The following is a 15,047-nucleotide window of genomic DNA, read 5'->3' on the forward strand; positions in this document are numbered from 1 at the left end:
CTACCTGCCAGTCAATCTCATCTCATGGAAACTATAAAGTCAATCTATTCCCAAGAAGAAGCAAACCCAGAAAATATTCTCATTTTAAATTGGAATTAGAAGAAGAAACTACAAAAGGAGTCGCAAATTGCAATTGATGACGTGATGAGATTGGTTTACCGTTTGCTCCAGGCTCTCCCAAACTGCAAGTAATGTAAACCTCCGCCATAATTAAGACCCATAGACTCTCTGAGTGAGTGACAGACAGACAGACAGACAAAGAAGAGAGCGACCGCTAGCTCCATCCATTCTCATCCTTCCCACCCACTCTCTCTCTCTCTTTCTACACTATTTAACACCATCTCCTCTCCTGAGAAGTGGTTATTCCATGAAAAGTTTTTCTTGATACAAAACAGGTAACCTCTCTCTCATTCATAGGTTGTATACTTATGTATACTTGTTCTGAGCAGAGGCCCCAATTCCAGGATTTATGGAAACAATGAAAGAATCACAAAATCATTTATATTATATGTATAAACGCTAGAATTGCTTTCTTTTTTATTGGTTTTAACCTTCCTTCTCTTGGAATTAAATCTTAGTTCGTGGGAAAGGTGTGAATCTGTTATTAGAAGTTGTATTTTATTTCAATTTTTTGTTTCTACTGTTTATTTCTGCATAGCATGTTTGCTCTTTAGAAGTAGAAAAAATTTTGTTATTGGTTGACAGGAAATTTCTGCCTATCTGCGTTTATGAGTACAGTGATCCACTGTGATTCATTCAAGTTATTAACTTATTTGATTACTCTGAACTGTTTGGCTGATGTGTAACAATGTCTAGTTTGATCCATTTTCTGTTATCTATTAATCTGATTAGATGAATATGAAATTTGTGCTTTCTATTATTGAAACCCTGATCAATATTCATCTGATTAGATGGATATGAAATTTATGCTTTCGATTAATGAAACCCCGATCTCTCCCATGCAGAGTTTCTACAGGGTGGAGCATGTTTGACATATTTTGATTTGTTGTAAATTGTAATCTGGTGTATCAACATGGTTAATAATTCGGAAGATGAGGAATTATGCAGTAAACCCATCGGAAGAGTGTCCGTGGTTTACTATGGTGTTGGCCACATGCTCAATGACATCACATCTGCTTGTTGGTTTACTTACCTATTAGTGTTCTTGACAGATATTGGATTGTCCCCAAGGTAACAAGAACATTTCTTGTTTCCTAACTTGCATTTCATATCACATTTTGCTTGGGCTTTCTTTGAACTTTGATTCCATGTTCATTACTCCATATTTTCGCTTTAGTTATTCATGGAAAATTAGGTCACAAAATATTATTAATGCTCATCCTAATAGTATGAAGCTAGATGGAAGTTTCCTTTTTTATACGAATTTTCATTTTTGGGTTGTTGCTGTTGTTGTTGTCGGTGATAACTGTCTTTCTAATGCATACCCAACTACCTAAGCTCTCAGTCAATGCCTAATGATCTCACAGGGAAAGTTGAATTTTACATGTTATGCTCTCACAGGGAAGGGTGAATTATACTTGCAGATAGTGCCTCAACAAAGCTTCTGACAGTTAAATATGCTGATATTCTCCATCAGTTAAAACCAAATAAAAGGACTCTCATTACATGTCTTCCTTTAAAAAAAAGCAAAATTTTAGCTTCTCTCAACTTTCCCCAATATGAAAAATGGAGTTCCTCATCATCTTCTATGCAGCATCACCTACTCCAACTGAAGCCATGGCAAAAGTGCTTTCCTTATCTTCTTTTGGGAACCTCCTCTTTTGGACAGGGACTCTGAATGCATCAGGAACTCATTACTCATTTGCATTAGTAATGTCATCAATCAGTTCCAATGGTTAGCTTAACCATTAATTTCTCATTCTATCAACTTGTAGGCTTAGACAGTTGTACAGACTTTCGGACTGTGGCCAGATTCTCTTCACAATATATATTTTTTTACCTTTATCTTTAATTTTAAAACTATTTTCCACATCACGATGCAGACCTGTCTTGGCCTAGAACATCAGACTTTGATTGCTGGTCCTTGATGCCAAGGCATCTAGTCTGATTTTAGAAATGCTGCTGCTTTCTTTAGTAATCTATTAAGTTCTGATTCGGGTTTTACCCCAGGGGGTCATCAGCTGTGATTACATTACTGGTTTTTTTCTATTTTTCTTGTTTTTCTAAGTCTTACACAAACATGATCTGCACCAAGTTTCTTACAACCTTCCCTGTGGTGAACAGAGATATCAGCTAAAACTATGGCAATTATTCCTTATTATATTACCAATAAAATGACATGTTAATTTAGATCATATATATAACAAAATTTACTAGCAACTTCGCTTGCAAATAAATTTGTGTACTATTAACTAATTCCATCTATAAGCGCTTCAGAATCTGTTATTGAAAAGCTTCATTTTTTTTTTTTTTCTCTCTTGTGGAAGCAGTCTTTCATTCCACAAGTATATGGTGCCCATTACTGCATAACAAATGTCTTAACGCTATTCATGACTTATGAAAGTCTTCTAATAAATGTTCCTTGCACTATTATGAGGGATTTTCCAACAGCTTCTACATAGAGGTTTTTTTAATCCCTGTGTTGGTTGTTCTTATCCATAGGGATGCGGCCATAGTCATGCTGTCGGGTCAAGTTGCTGATGGATTTACAACCATATTTGCAGGGGAGCTGGTACAATCAGATGCATCTACTAGCTTATCTGACTTACAACCCGATTTATTTTTATTGTAAATCATCTTGTGATTAGTTATTATCTAAAGATTATAGTTATCTTCTAAGACAGGCTTTGATATTCTCTTGAACATTTATACTTCTTCGTAAAGGCTAACCTGTCACTAATGAAATGATTATACCTGCATCAACTTACCAAAAAAAGAAAAGAGATTTCCCCAGATTTCACATGTATATTTTGTATATCATGACATGTATGGTTCTTTTTTTCTAAAATTAAACTTGCACTTGTTTCAATTATCTCAAGCTCTCACAATATTGATCTCATCCAAGTACTCTAATTTGAAGTTGTTGGTAGCTCAGATGAGTAACATGTTGGAAGCTGTGGTTGAGAAGACTTCTGTACTATCTTAAGTATTCTCAAACATTTGGAGGTGGCTGAATGATTCGTTTTTCACTATGAGTTTGAAACATAGATTTTAAAATTCTTGAGTAAACTATCCTAGAGTCCTCCATCCAGGCATGGGACTGCCAATTATACGACACTAGGCAAAGCTGCACCAGTGTTTTGTAAGTTTGTTTAGGAAATTTTGATGTCCCAAAGACTCTAAGAGAAATGGTTTTAGTCCTCATGATCATTGATCTCTGGCTTAAAATGGACAAAACTCAGTACCTCTTCTTGTGTTCTTTCTTTTGAAAAGTCATTTTATGTTATTTTTTGGAGATGCTATTTATATAGTTGGAAGTTGAAAGAAGCAAAGTTGATGATAATGGGGTGGGAACAGGGGCCACCAAAATGTTATGAATCCCAGTAAACTGTGTCCAAGGAGTAAAGTGAAAAAGACTTGGGGTATATTTGGAGGTGCTACTTGCGCCCATATTATGTATGAGAAATAGAAAGTATACCACCCAGGGGATTCCGGCGCTAAAGATTCCTAACGATGATTTTTTGTTGGATGTGCTCTTTTAACCCCCATTTTCACCGGAAGCTGGATTCTAGAATCCGAGAAGCAGAAGCTGGAGAAGTTCCCCCAAAACATGTAGTTAGGGTTACAAAATTTTAACATCAATGCTCCCATATCCTAAAGAGTAGCTCAATTGTGGCTGAAAAAGCCATAGAAGTTACAAGATTATAATGGTTTATAACCTTACATAAAACAAACAAAGCATCAACCGGATGCTTCAGTCCTAGGGGTGGCAGTGGGGAGTTAAAGTGGTGCGCCGCCACACCTGGTGGCATGGTCTCCTATAATGGTTCAGTATGGTACTACACTTATAGGGTTGGGGTAGGTTGTGTGTTTTTTTAGCTACCTGCTCCATCCGGCCTCACTCTGCAGGGGCCCATTGTTACCTTGTCAAATTGGTGAGGCCCATGGATGTTTCTTTGGGTGGGTTAGTTATGGCTTTGCAATTTCAGTGTCCATTATGGCATTGGTGAAACTCACCTGAACCTGCCCTGTTGTTGTTCCTATTTGGTCCCATTTTAACAAGGATAATATAGATTACTTAATTTTAATTGGGAATATTTTCTCAAATATCACACAGAAAATGATTATTACTTCTTTTTTTTTTTACATGCTAGATAGACAGGTTTGGACATTTCAAAATATGGCATGGTGCAGGATCAGTTCTGGTCGCCGTTTCCTTTTCTTCTGTTTTTGGTGGTTGCCTACCTTGCAAAATCTTTGGGACTAATTCTTCTGCTCTTCAAACGGTTGGTTACAGCATGTTTGCTGCAATTTTCAATGTGGGTTGGGCTGCTACCCAAGTTTCACACATGTAATAATCCTTTTTTGTGATTCCCTGTTAATTTGTTCAATTTGATTACTTTTTTCTTTAATCTACAGCTGTGGCCTAAGAAATACTTATTAGTTTTTTTTCCCCTCCTTTTTCTCATTGAAGGTCTATGGTTAACTGCATCACACTAAATCAAACAAGCAGAGTTGTGCTAGCTAGTTGTCGTAATGCTTTTACAATGGTTAGCATTTCTCTTAATCTTGATTTCATGTAAATCATGTCAGTTTCAATTCTACACAGTGTTATCATGGTTATGATTCTTTTTATATAATTGTTGTTGAAGGTGGCAAATCTTAGCCTATATGTAGTTGCTTTGGCTGTGTTCAATATATATAAACCCAAGACACGTGTTGATATTGAAAATCAGGTATGTCATTCAAATATGAAATTGAATGCCTAAAAGGAAAATATCCAGTGGTGCCGATGATTTTTTGGGCCCCTATAAAAAGAATTTATTCTTTGTCGTTTAATATATTTTGGCGTTCGCTCTTACACTTTTGTAAAATGGACAGTACCGGTGGATTGCGTATTTGTCAATTTTTATTGGATGCTGTTTTGTGGGCATATTTCTTTTTGGAACCAAAGAACCAAGGTTTGCGACATTTTATCTTTCAATTAACCTTCTCATATCATTTGTTCAGTCATATTGTTTAATATTTTGAACATATTAATTGCCGTAATAATAATTTTTTGTTCCATGTGAATGCGATATGTAGATTAAACAAAGATACTCAAGGAACAATTAAGCATAGGATTTTATGGACGCACTGGTTTAAGAAAGTTCTGTACTATCAAGTTGCACTTGTGTATGTTCTCACTCGACTAGTAACAAATGTTTCCCAGGTCTGCACTCTTTCCCTTTCCAAGCATGAAAAGATAATCTTAGGTATCTTTCAGTTACTAAATGTTTTATTGTCACAGTTGTTACATTGAATGGACAAAAAGGTCTCTGAGAAATTGTTTTCAGAAGTGTTGTTTTTCTCATTAATACCATTTTTTCTTCTCAGGCACTTCTTGCCTTCTATGTGATTCATGATCTTCAAATGGTTCAATCATCTAAAGCTCTGGTAAACCCATGAACCTACAGTGTTGCATTCAGTTCAGCCTTAATCTTTTTCAGAAAGTGATAGAACTGACTATACATTCCAACTGATATGGCAGGTACCTGCCATCATCTATATTTGCAGCTTTGCAATATCTGTTATTCTACAGGTAAAACTATCCTTTTTCTAAAGAGGAAAAAAGTAGGGTTAACGTTAAGAGTATATTCTTTGGTTAGGATCACTTATGTAGAATATTTGACCAGCCATTCTCTAATTTAATGTGGACATCCTGCAAACTGTTTTGGGTTGAGTACCCCAAAAACAGCAGTGAACAAATTTTGTCAATAATGTGATCCTAAGGTAAGCTCTTTCCTTATGCTTATTCTGCACCTAACTAGTGTCAGAAGGGATTAAATTCCCAATGGTTCATCTGACCTTCCTGAAAGCTGTAAGAGATCATACTCAGGGTGCAATTTGGGTCAGGATAAATGCAAACCTGACCAATCCAACCAAGCTTCTTTCTGGGTTGGGCTATCTTGGGTGCTTTTGGTTGGACTGAGGCCTAAGGTAAACCAATTCTAGGCCGGGGCTTACATGTATGATGTATCAGGGGAAAGGTTTACAAGGTGGGATTTCTTTTTTCTTATACATGTTTTCTAGTGTTGAGGTTTTGGTGTCCTTTTTGAAGAAAATTTTTTAAGGACTATATGGGTATTTCAGTAAATTTCCTGCATGGGGTTTCACTATAAATCTGTAGCGAGAGTTCTTTCTCTGTATTGCAAATCTGAGAGAGGTGTGAGGAATGAGCGACTGTAACCCTATTCTCCATTGATAGTGAAACAAATCTCATCTCACCGTGGACGTAAGCAACCTTGCCGAACCATGTAAATCTTTGTGCGCATTGTGTGATTGTGTTTGCTATTTCCATTCTTCTCTGCATCGTGTTAGATTTTACATCTAGGTGGGATTTCACCAGGTAAATTCTACCTTTTCTGCGACTTGGGGAATGATGTACCCAATCTGGACCTTTGATTAGATAGGACTCATTCCTGACTGACCATATGTCCAAATTTTGTGGTCCACCATGTCATAGTTTGGACATTAACCCCCATTTCAAAAGGACACTGCCTACAGTTCAGTTTTATTGACATTGTAATATGGATAATCTAATCGTTGTAGGTACACCATATATGTAATTTATCCTTCACTTCACTAGAAAGTATTGATCAACTACTCAATCAAATACTCGCTACATTCTGCTAAACTATTTTTGGAAAAACCTAAGAGTTAATGAGTCAGTTCCAAACTACCAAGACTTGTAATAAGTGGTTACATAATTCTTCAATGGCCATATTGAATAATCAGAGTTTCGTATGATAAGTTAAATTCCTCCTCTGTACCCATGGTTAAAAGATTAGAGAATTAATGGAACTGATTGGGAATTTGATTTTGATAAATTTAAGTTGTGCTGGTGTTTCCTTTAAAAAAATTGTAATATCATATATTTTGGTGAACTGTTTTGAATGGGGAAGTAGTTTGATCTTGACCCAACTCACCTAAGCCCCGAGTTAGAAACTAGGTATGTATTGATTCAACCAAAGGAACAAGGACTAGCAGCTGGGAAGAAAAGAGAAAGAAGAGAGAGTTAAGAGGGAAATCGTGGTGAGTAGCTTGAGGGCTTCTCTCACCTATTTGATTCATTATTAATATTCTTGGAATTACATATGCCTCCCTAGGGAGGTAAAAGATAAAAAATAACAAAAGAGAAAATTACACCTCAGTATGACTTACAATAAACTAGTGACTAAAGTACCCCTAATACATAAACTCTAACACTCCGACCCAACTCAAACCTAAACTACATTCAGGGGTGTGATTATTAGAAATGTATTTCTGCTGGGTTTTGGTTGGGTAACTCCAGGTTGGGTTTCTTGGTTGGGCTTGCCTTTGCACTTTTACTGTGCGGCTTGGGTAAGCCCCTTAACTGACCCACCTGCCAAATAATTGAACATCATGCTTTCTTTACACACTATAACATATTAGAGTGTTCTCCAAGTGGGAAATGACTCAAACCCGACCAACCCCAACTCAAACATAATCTAGTGCTCTCCCCATCCAAAGAAAAAAACACACTGCTTGGGTTTAAAAAAATGCACAAGTTGGGTTTGGTCTGGCCCTTTAACCCACCCAACCTGCCCAAGTTGCATCCAAGCCATGAGGCAATAGGGACAAAAACTGAAGAAGGCAGCACTGGTTCAACCCCAAACTTCTTCCAAAAAAAAGTGTCCATATTTGATATATGAACTCATATTTGCAGCCAAAGACATCAACTGATTCTCAATTTTTTCTGGCATAGGAAACATATCATTAGAATGCATCATTACCCCAAACCCAAGTCATCAACGATTAATTCTGTCAAGGGACACAGTCCACATAAAAGCATTATTAAAGGCACATCTGCGCTCCATATATACTTGGAACAAGAAAAAACTTCCTCCAGCCCTGAAGTAATGTTTGAGAGGTAAAAAGTAACTTTTGGATTAACTCTACAAATTATCATCTGCATTATGTTGGTTGTCAGTCTGCCCTAATCTTCCCACTAGAGTTGATGGTATATCTACCTCCAAAACATTGATCATCTAAACTTTGGTTGCTGACTGCTCTCTCCTCCATTACCTCTAAACAATTCTGGACCCTGCTCCTTTGTCTCTTGAGGCATGATACAAGGATGGAAAATATAGGTTCAGTGGTTCACACCCACAAATATCTTCCCAAAAAGAAGAGGTTGTCCTCTTCACTACTTGGAAGTTGTACCTGCTCCGTATGATAAGATCCCTCTCTCAATAATGCAAGTACAGTACATTATGAAGGCATGCCCACTTCCCAAATCCAGAGGTCAACATCCACATCTTCTTATGATAACACTACATCATAAATTGTACTGATCTTTCTTGAAATACCAAAACCCACTGCTCAAAAGTTTGATCCCCACTGGAACATCATTTTGTTCCATTAAAATATCAAAAAATAAAATATTTTTTTTATTAGATCAATTGATACCTTTTCCCTTTCTAATGTTGAGACTATTTATCCTCCATATAATAGGAAATCAGATGGACAGGCCAACGTCTCAAGGCTTTCTTTACTGCTGGTGGCGTTCTGTGGATATTTTCGGGTGCAGGAATCCTTGTTCTTCCAAGTAGCATGCATGGTTTTATGTACCTTCTATCAGTAACTATTGGTGTGGCCAATGCTTTAATGACAGTATGTACAAATTCCTTCCTCTCAATTTTCATGTTCTTTTCCATTTGTTCTTCCTTTTTTCCATATTTACATATCAATTTAAATCCTGGAAAACTATCTCTTCCCATTTCCCTGTGATCATTTTTGACATTAGCTGATTGAGTAAATGGTGAATGAAAAATTCAAATCTAAGATCTGGAATGCAAGAGACCGAACAGAAATGAAAGTATAGTTTTTGTGGGCAATGATATCCTTATGAAGTAAATTTTTCTTTCACATGGAAGAGAAAATTGACTACGTGGGATCATCTGATGAGTTTCGGCCAAATCTGATCAAAAGTTTAAAATTACTTTCACTCCCTAATGGGATCCTGGTTCAGTCCTTGCAATAAAATCAGAATCCACAATAGACAAGGATCGTAGGGAGGTGGGAACACAACCAAAAATTGAGAAATTTTAATAACAGAGGAAGAAGAAAGATAAGAAGATATGACTTGAAGAAACAACATATAAATAAACTTAGGGTAACTAAAATGAGGATGTTAAGATGGATTGAGTGGTAAAACTAAAAAGATAAATTAAGGAATGAACAAATTAGGATTAATTTAGAAGTAGCTCCGATACATGATAAGTTGAGAGAATTTGTTTGAGGTGGCACAGATATGTAAAATGGAGGCCTTCAAATGCTCCAGTAAGGAACAGTGATATGATTCAGGTTAGAGGAGCTAAAAGAGCCAAGGGTAGGCTAAAATGATTTTAGGGGATGGGTTTCTACTTTCTAGATGCCTAGGAGATTAGGTTTAGAAACTCAATTAAAAATAAAACCGCAGTGAAGAGAAAAAAGATCAGATTCAACTAAGAGATTGGTTCAGAAACTCGATTAAAAAAACCAGAACCGCAGTGAAGAGAGAGAGAAAAATGAACGGATTCAAGAGGATTTCAATAGACTGAAATCCATGGTCAAGAATAAATCCTCAAAATCTAACTGAAATCTGATGGTCAGATCTTGAGTCAATCCTATTGACAATAGGATTAGGGTTTCAGCACAACAGTGAAATGAGAAATTTAAAGTTAAAAATTGATAATCTACAAAAGAGCAAATTAATGATCAGATATCAGAATTTAAAAAAGACTAACAAACTGAAATAATAAACAGAATCTGATCTTTAAAATAAGTAGAATTATGATTCCCACTTGAGATAGGACTCCAAGAAATTAGCACAAAAATCAAGTTTTGAATCTGTGGGTGTGTTTAGAATATTATCTGGTTACCAATCTGAAGTTTGATTTGGAATCTCAGATGGAAACAATGGAGAAATTAAAATTCCAGCAAGTAGGGTATGCCCAAGAACAGAATAGGAACAGAAAATTTTAACCTACTTTAATGATGAACAACATGAAGAAGAATGGTAGAGAAGTAAAATGATATGGACCAAGCCTCTCACCTGGAACTTGATTGGAATCCCACCCATCCTACCTTAGCCTCTCACCAAGGGCTGTTGCATCACACAACAGAATTCTGCAACTCACAGAATATTGGTGCAAAAGCCAAGCTTTATCATAAAAAACCTGGGGAATCTGTATGGTTGTTTCAATTTAGCCTAGGATAAGGTAACAGGCAATAGCAAACAACTCCTTTAGACCATTACAGATACAGGACATAAAGTAACAAAACAACCTGGCTAAGGAGTCCTAAACTGTAAGCAAGAGAAGTCCGAATTTGGATTGAAATCCCTTGTTAAAATAAAGGAAATCATTCTCCTTTGAAACTGAAACTCTGAAGTCCTATTCCAGATCATATAACTACTAAAATAAAGAGAGAAATAAGGGATAAAACTACTAACAGACACCCACGGTTGGGTGGACCAACCCTGGTTCAGAATCATACCAGTAGAACCAGACCCTGTAAAAAAGTGGTTCTAAAAGCTCCAAACTAGAACTGCACACTATGGTTCTGGTGTAGGTTTCTTTCACCCGCGTTGGTACTTCAGAAAGTACCTATCTTGATGCTGATCTGCATCAATTAGGAGAACTGATTAGGAAAGACATGCATAGCTCAGGCCTAGTAGCAAGTATGTCTTTGAATAGAGTTGATTGGAGAAAGAAGACCCATGTAGTCAATCCCATTTAGTTGGGATAAGACTGATTTGAGTTGAGTTGATGTGTAGCGTCATTGGTTTAGATATTATTATTTTATTTGAATGCTTTGTTAGGGTTAAAGCTTAATGTTTTTTTATTTGAATGCTTTGTTGAGGTTAAAACTTAAAAGTATGAATATGATGCAGGTATGTAAAAGGACCTCTAAAAACTTGATGGAATTGGTGCCTCATGGAGTCATATTTTGGTCATGAATCCTAATTTAGATGGTTATCTAAACAATGCAACCCATTTGGTGCTTTTCCCCTTTCTTTTTTCAAATACCCCACAGAACTCCAGGATCTGAAGCTGCCCTCAGAAATTTATTAATTATTCAAAAGAGAAAGCAACCAATTGGAACTCATAGTTATTTACAACTCTCAAACCAAGATTACTTCTCTGTCAAAATACCTGCTTTTTCTGAACTTTCTCCCTTTATAGACTCTCATTTTGTGCCTCTATGGAGTAACAGGTAACAGGAGTGAGCATGCAAAGTGTTCTAGTTGGAGAGGATCTCAATGGTTGTGCATTTGTTTATGGGTCATTGAGCTTCTTGGACAAAATCTCATGCGGGCTTGCTTTATATGTTCTCGAATCCTATCAGAGTGAATACCTTATCTCTTCCATTCTTTTCCAAATAAAACATTTTAGTAATTAAGATATTACGATGAGTGAATAATTTTTCCTTGTATGCTATTAAATTGAATAGCCTTATTGCTCATTCTTTTCTACATGAAATGTTTTGTTAATTAAGATATAAATTGCAACATAATGCTAAATTTGATTGTTAGTAGAGTACTTTTCTCTTAAGATGGTATCAAGCATCAATATGTATCGAGATTGGCATGTCGATCCGATACAGAACCGACACTTAAAAAATTATGTACAGAACCGTATGGAACAATACAGTACCACTACAGACCGATACACTCAATACACAAGCTACCAAAACCCAAAATCCTAGTTTTTGAAAAAATAAATATACAACTTCTTCTTACTCTTGACTTTTTTTGCCAAAACGTAAGTGAATCCCATCTACAGTAAAAAAACGACAAGGGGAAGTGATTAAGTAAGCAAAAATTTGCATTAAATCTCATCAAAGTCGCAGGTCAAAGCATGTTAAAAATATTGGTTTTTTTACTTGAATCTTGGTTTTTTTTGCTTGTTTTTGTCAAGCATCACATCTAAACTGGAAAACTGATCTAGATTTGGATCATCTTGAATGATTTATAATTTATGATGTATAATTAGGTTTGTTGCTAGGTACATTTTATTAGCATACTACTTTAGATTTATTTATTATATTACTAGTATAGTAGTATGGTTAATGTGTATGTACTTAATGTAACTTAATAATTATTAATATTTTATACTTAAATATTGTTTGCTTGGTTAGAACCTTCAGGGGTTACTTTAAGCCATATCCTAATATGCAAACAGAATTTTCTTTTTCTAAACTTCTTGCTTAATTGCAACCTGTTGGTTGCGGGTTCAAAACTTGGAAACAGCCTCTCTGCGAAGCAGGGGGTAAGGCTGTGCACATTTGCCCCTCCCAGACCCTGCAGTAGCGGGAGCCTCGTGCATTGGGACGCTCTTTTATTTATGGTCCACAATGCTTAAAACACTTGTTTTGCATGTATCATAAGCATATCCATACATATCAAAGCGTATTTTTAATGTGTCTAATGTCTCTCTGATATGTCTCTGAGACATCTCTTAAATTTAGCTTTCTCATATGCTGCCCAATACCGATACTTGGCACCTTTTTAAGACAACTGGATAAAACCCATATCACTTTTCCAGTTATTGACCTATAGTATCAATAATACATGATAACAGAATATTTCTAATTTATGGTTAGGTTAGCTGTTCTTTAATGTTGAACTCAGAATGGGAATTGACCTATAGTTCAGCTAGTGGTTTATGAAAGCCATAACAGACCGTATGGAGGTGCTATATCCTCCATCGGGAAACTTCCGTTTCTGAAAAGAGAAATTTTTTAGGAGGAAATTTATCAAATGCAAACCGTTTCCTATGGGAAGGTTTCTTTTTTATGTATATCAACAACATCTGGTATCATCTGGTCCTACTGAGATGCTTTCCTCTGAAAACCATACTGATGATGACAGCACCATTAGTATTATATATTTGATAAGGTTTTAAAGTTTGGCCTGTTCATCGACTTGTGAAAGAGACTGGGTCACAGATGGAGGAGTTGAACCCAATGGGTCTGTGGAACCTTTATGTTTTGAAATTTGAAATAGATCGCAATTGTAAGCAACCCAGGATATGATCTAATTATGGATTGTTCGAGTTTTAAAATGTTGCTCTTTTTCTAGGCCATTCACCTTGTTACATTACGTGGTTAAGTCATCTCATTTTTTTGTCACTATGAAGTTTAATTCGTGGATAAACTGGACTCAAATCGGTGATCTTATGATGCCTTGTAACACAATATATGGACCTTTGAACAATGGCTTGAGCTGATCAAGTTTGCACTGGCATAATGAGTTGTAGCTTACTTTAGAGTGCTCACCTTGCACTCCAGACTAACAGAATCCTTGACTGCAGTATTTCTACTCTCTACAGTAGACCAAACGTGATATCATTTTACTGATGCAAACAAAATTGAGTTTTTCGAGGCTGATGGTCCACAGTGATAGCAAACTAAAACAGAGAATCAAATAATATAATGAAAAAGTCCAACCACACTATTGGTCCACCAGTCCATTCACTGAAGGTGACTTGGACTTCATTAAATTGTCTGCTTGAAGTGCTTATTTCATTCAGTCGTTGAAGTTCTTCTTCCTTTCCCTTCTCACTTTTTGAATCTTCCATTAATCATCATCTATGAAGTGGGTGATCTGGTCCGTTAATAGGTGTACATGGAACATATAACTATTGGCTACTAGATGTTCTTAATCATCCAATTGGCAAATTGTTTTGGTTGGGTATTGCCCTCTGCTCTGATGGACTTCCAAATCAACGAATATCAGATGTTTAGAATAACTTCTACTTTAATTGGTAAAACTGATATTTAAATTACTAATAGAAATAAACAATCAGAGAATTCATGTTATCGATTATGGAGATGAATATATCTTTCTCAGCAGCGTATTTGCTGCCATACCTGCATACCCATCTTATATTATTTAGTATTTGAACTCATTCGGATTTCTCAATACAACTTTCTGGTGTGTGTGCAAGCTTCATCCAAAAGTTGGTCATATATACTCTCCTTAGCTCATGGTGGATGTGACTTTAAAGGTTCCTTTTTTTTTTTTTTTCCTGCTAATGACTCCAAAGGTGCCCATTATCATTGTGACTTTTCTAATGCAGGTACTTCTCCTAGTCTTCTGGGCTGTCCTTCAATCATAGGCTGTTTGTCGATTACAAGATATGGATTGGGTCTCATTCCCGCATCTTGTGCACTTCTTGGATCAGTAATTACATACACCATGGACCTTCATACACCTGTAGTGAAACCTTTAATGGAGCCCCTGCTGACTTGAGTTGAGGTAATAAACTTCCCGCTGACTGAATGTTGAGATGGCTCCGACGGTTTGCCGGAAAAAGTGGCAATAAGATGGAGTTGGTGCAACTGTGGTAACGGTTCATGTTACATGATTCAAAATGGAAGTTAAAAGACATAAAGAGGATTTGCTGATGTAGAGAGAAAGTTGTGTTTCCTCACAAACTCAATATGTGCAAGATTTTTTTCTCCATCTTTGTCAGTTTAAAATTGTTATGGCTATGTACAGTTTCAGCCATTGTGAAATCTTCATTTATTAGATGGTCCTTTTCAGTTCTCACCACGCATAGTGACAAACACCTTTAACCACTTCATTATGTTAAACCTGGATCAACCAGAGATCATTCCCTCCATCTCTTGCACCCAATTGCAGAGTGGTAATTTTTTTGATGATTTGTTGTACCATACTGTATTTCTTTAGATTTTTACTTATTATGATAGTTTCAGTCATCATATCAAACAGGCAAGTCTCATTTATCCACCCCCCCCCTCCCTTCACACTAAAAAAAATAAGGCAACTCTCCTGTTACGAGGACAATATTCTGTACCGATAGTTCCCAGACACTTTGATCTGGAAAATTCTACCCTTAATGTTCTGTGGCTTC

General features: G+C 36.3%; 1 protein-coding gene across 2 annotated transcripts; it reads left to right on the forward strand.

Moving 5' to 3' along the window:
- The first annotated feature begins 921 nt into the window (after positions 1-921).
- Positions 922-14,835, forward strand: LOC122641928 (major facilitator superfamily domain-containing protein 12-like). 2 transcript variants are annotated; one of them, XM_043835266.1, is made up of 12 exons: positions 922-1,191; positions 2,623-2,692; positions 4,275-4,471; positions 4,595-4,670; positions 4,773-4,856; positions 5,002-5,081; positions 5,206-5,332; positions 5,497-5,556; positions 5,651-5,701; positions 8,638-8,796; positions 11,383-11,535; positions 14,255-14,835. In XM_043835266.1, the coding sequence occupies exons 1-12, from the start codon at positions 1,034-1,036 to the stop codon at positions 14,420-14,422; spliced, it is 1,383 nt and encodes a 460-aa protein (XP_043691201.1). In that variant the 5' UTR covers positions 922-1,033; the 3' UTR covers positions 14,423-14,835. The 2 variants fall into 2 exon arrangements, with proteins under 2 accessions (XP_043691201.1, XP_043691202.1); XM_043835267.1 differs by having other exon boundaries at positions 923-1,191; positions 11,383-11,515; positions 14,250-14,835.
- The last annotated feature ends 212 nt before the right edge of the window (positions 14,836-15,047 follow it).

The sequence above is a fragment of the Telopea speciosissima genome, chromosome 10, assembly GCF_018873765.1.
Source record: "Telopea speciosissima isolate NSW1024214 ecotype Mountain lineage chromosome 10, Tspe_v1, whole genome shotgun sequence".
Classification (NCBI taxonomy): Eukaryota; Viridiplantae; Streptophyta; class Magnoliopsida; order Proteales; family Proteaceae; genus Telopea; species Telopea speciosissima.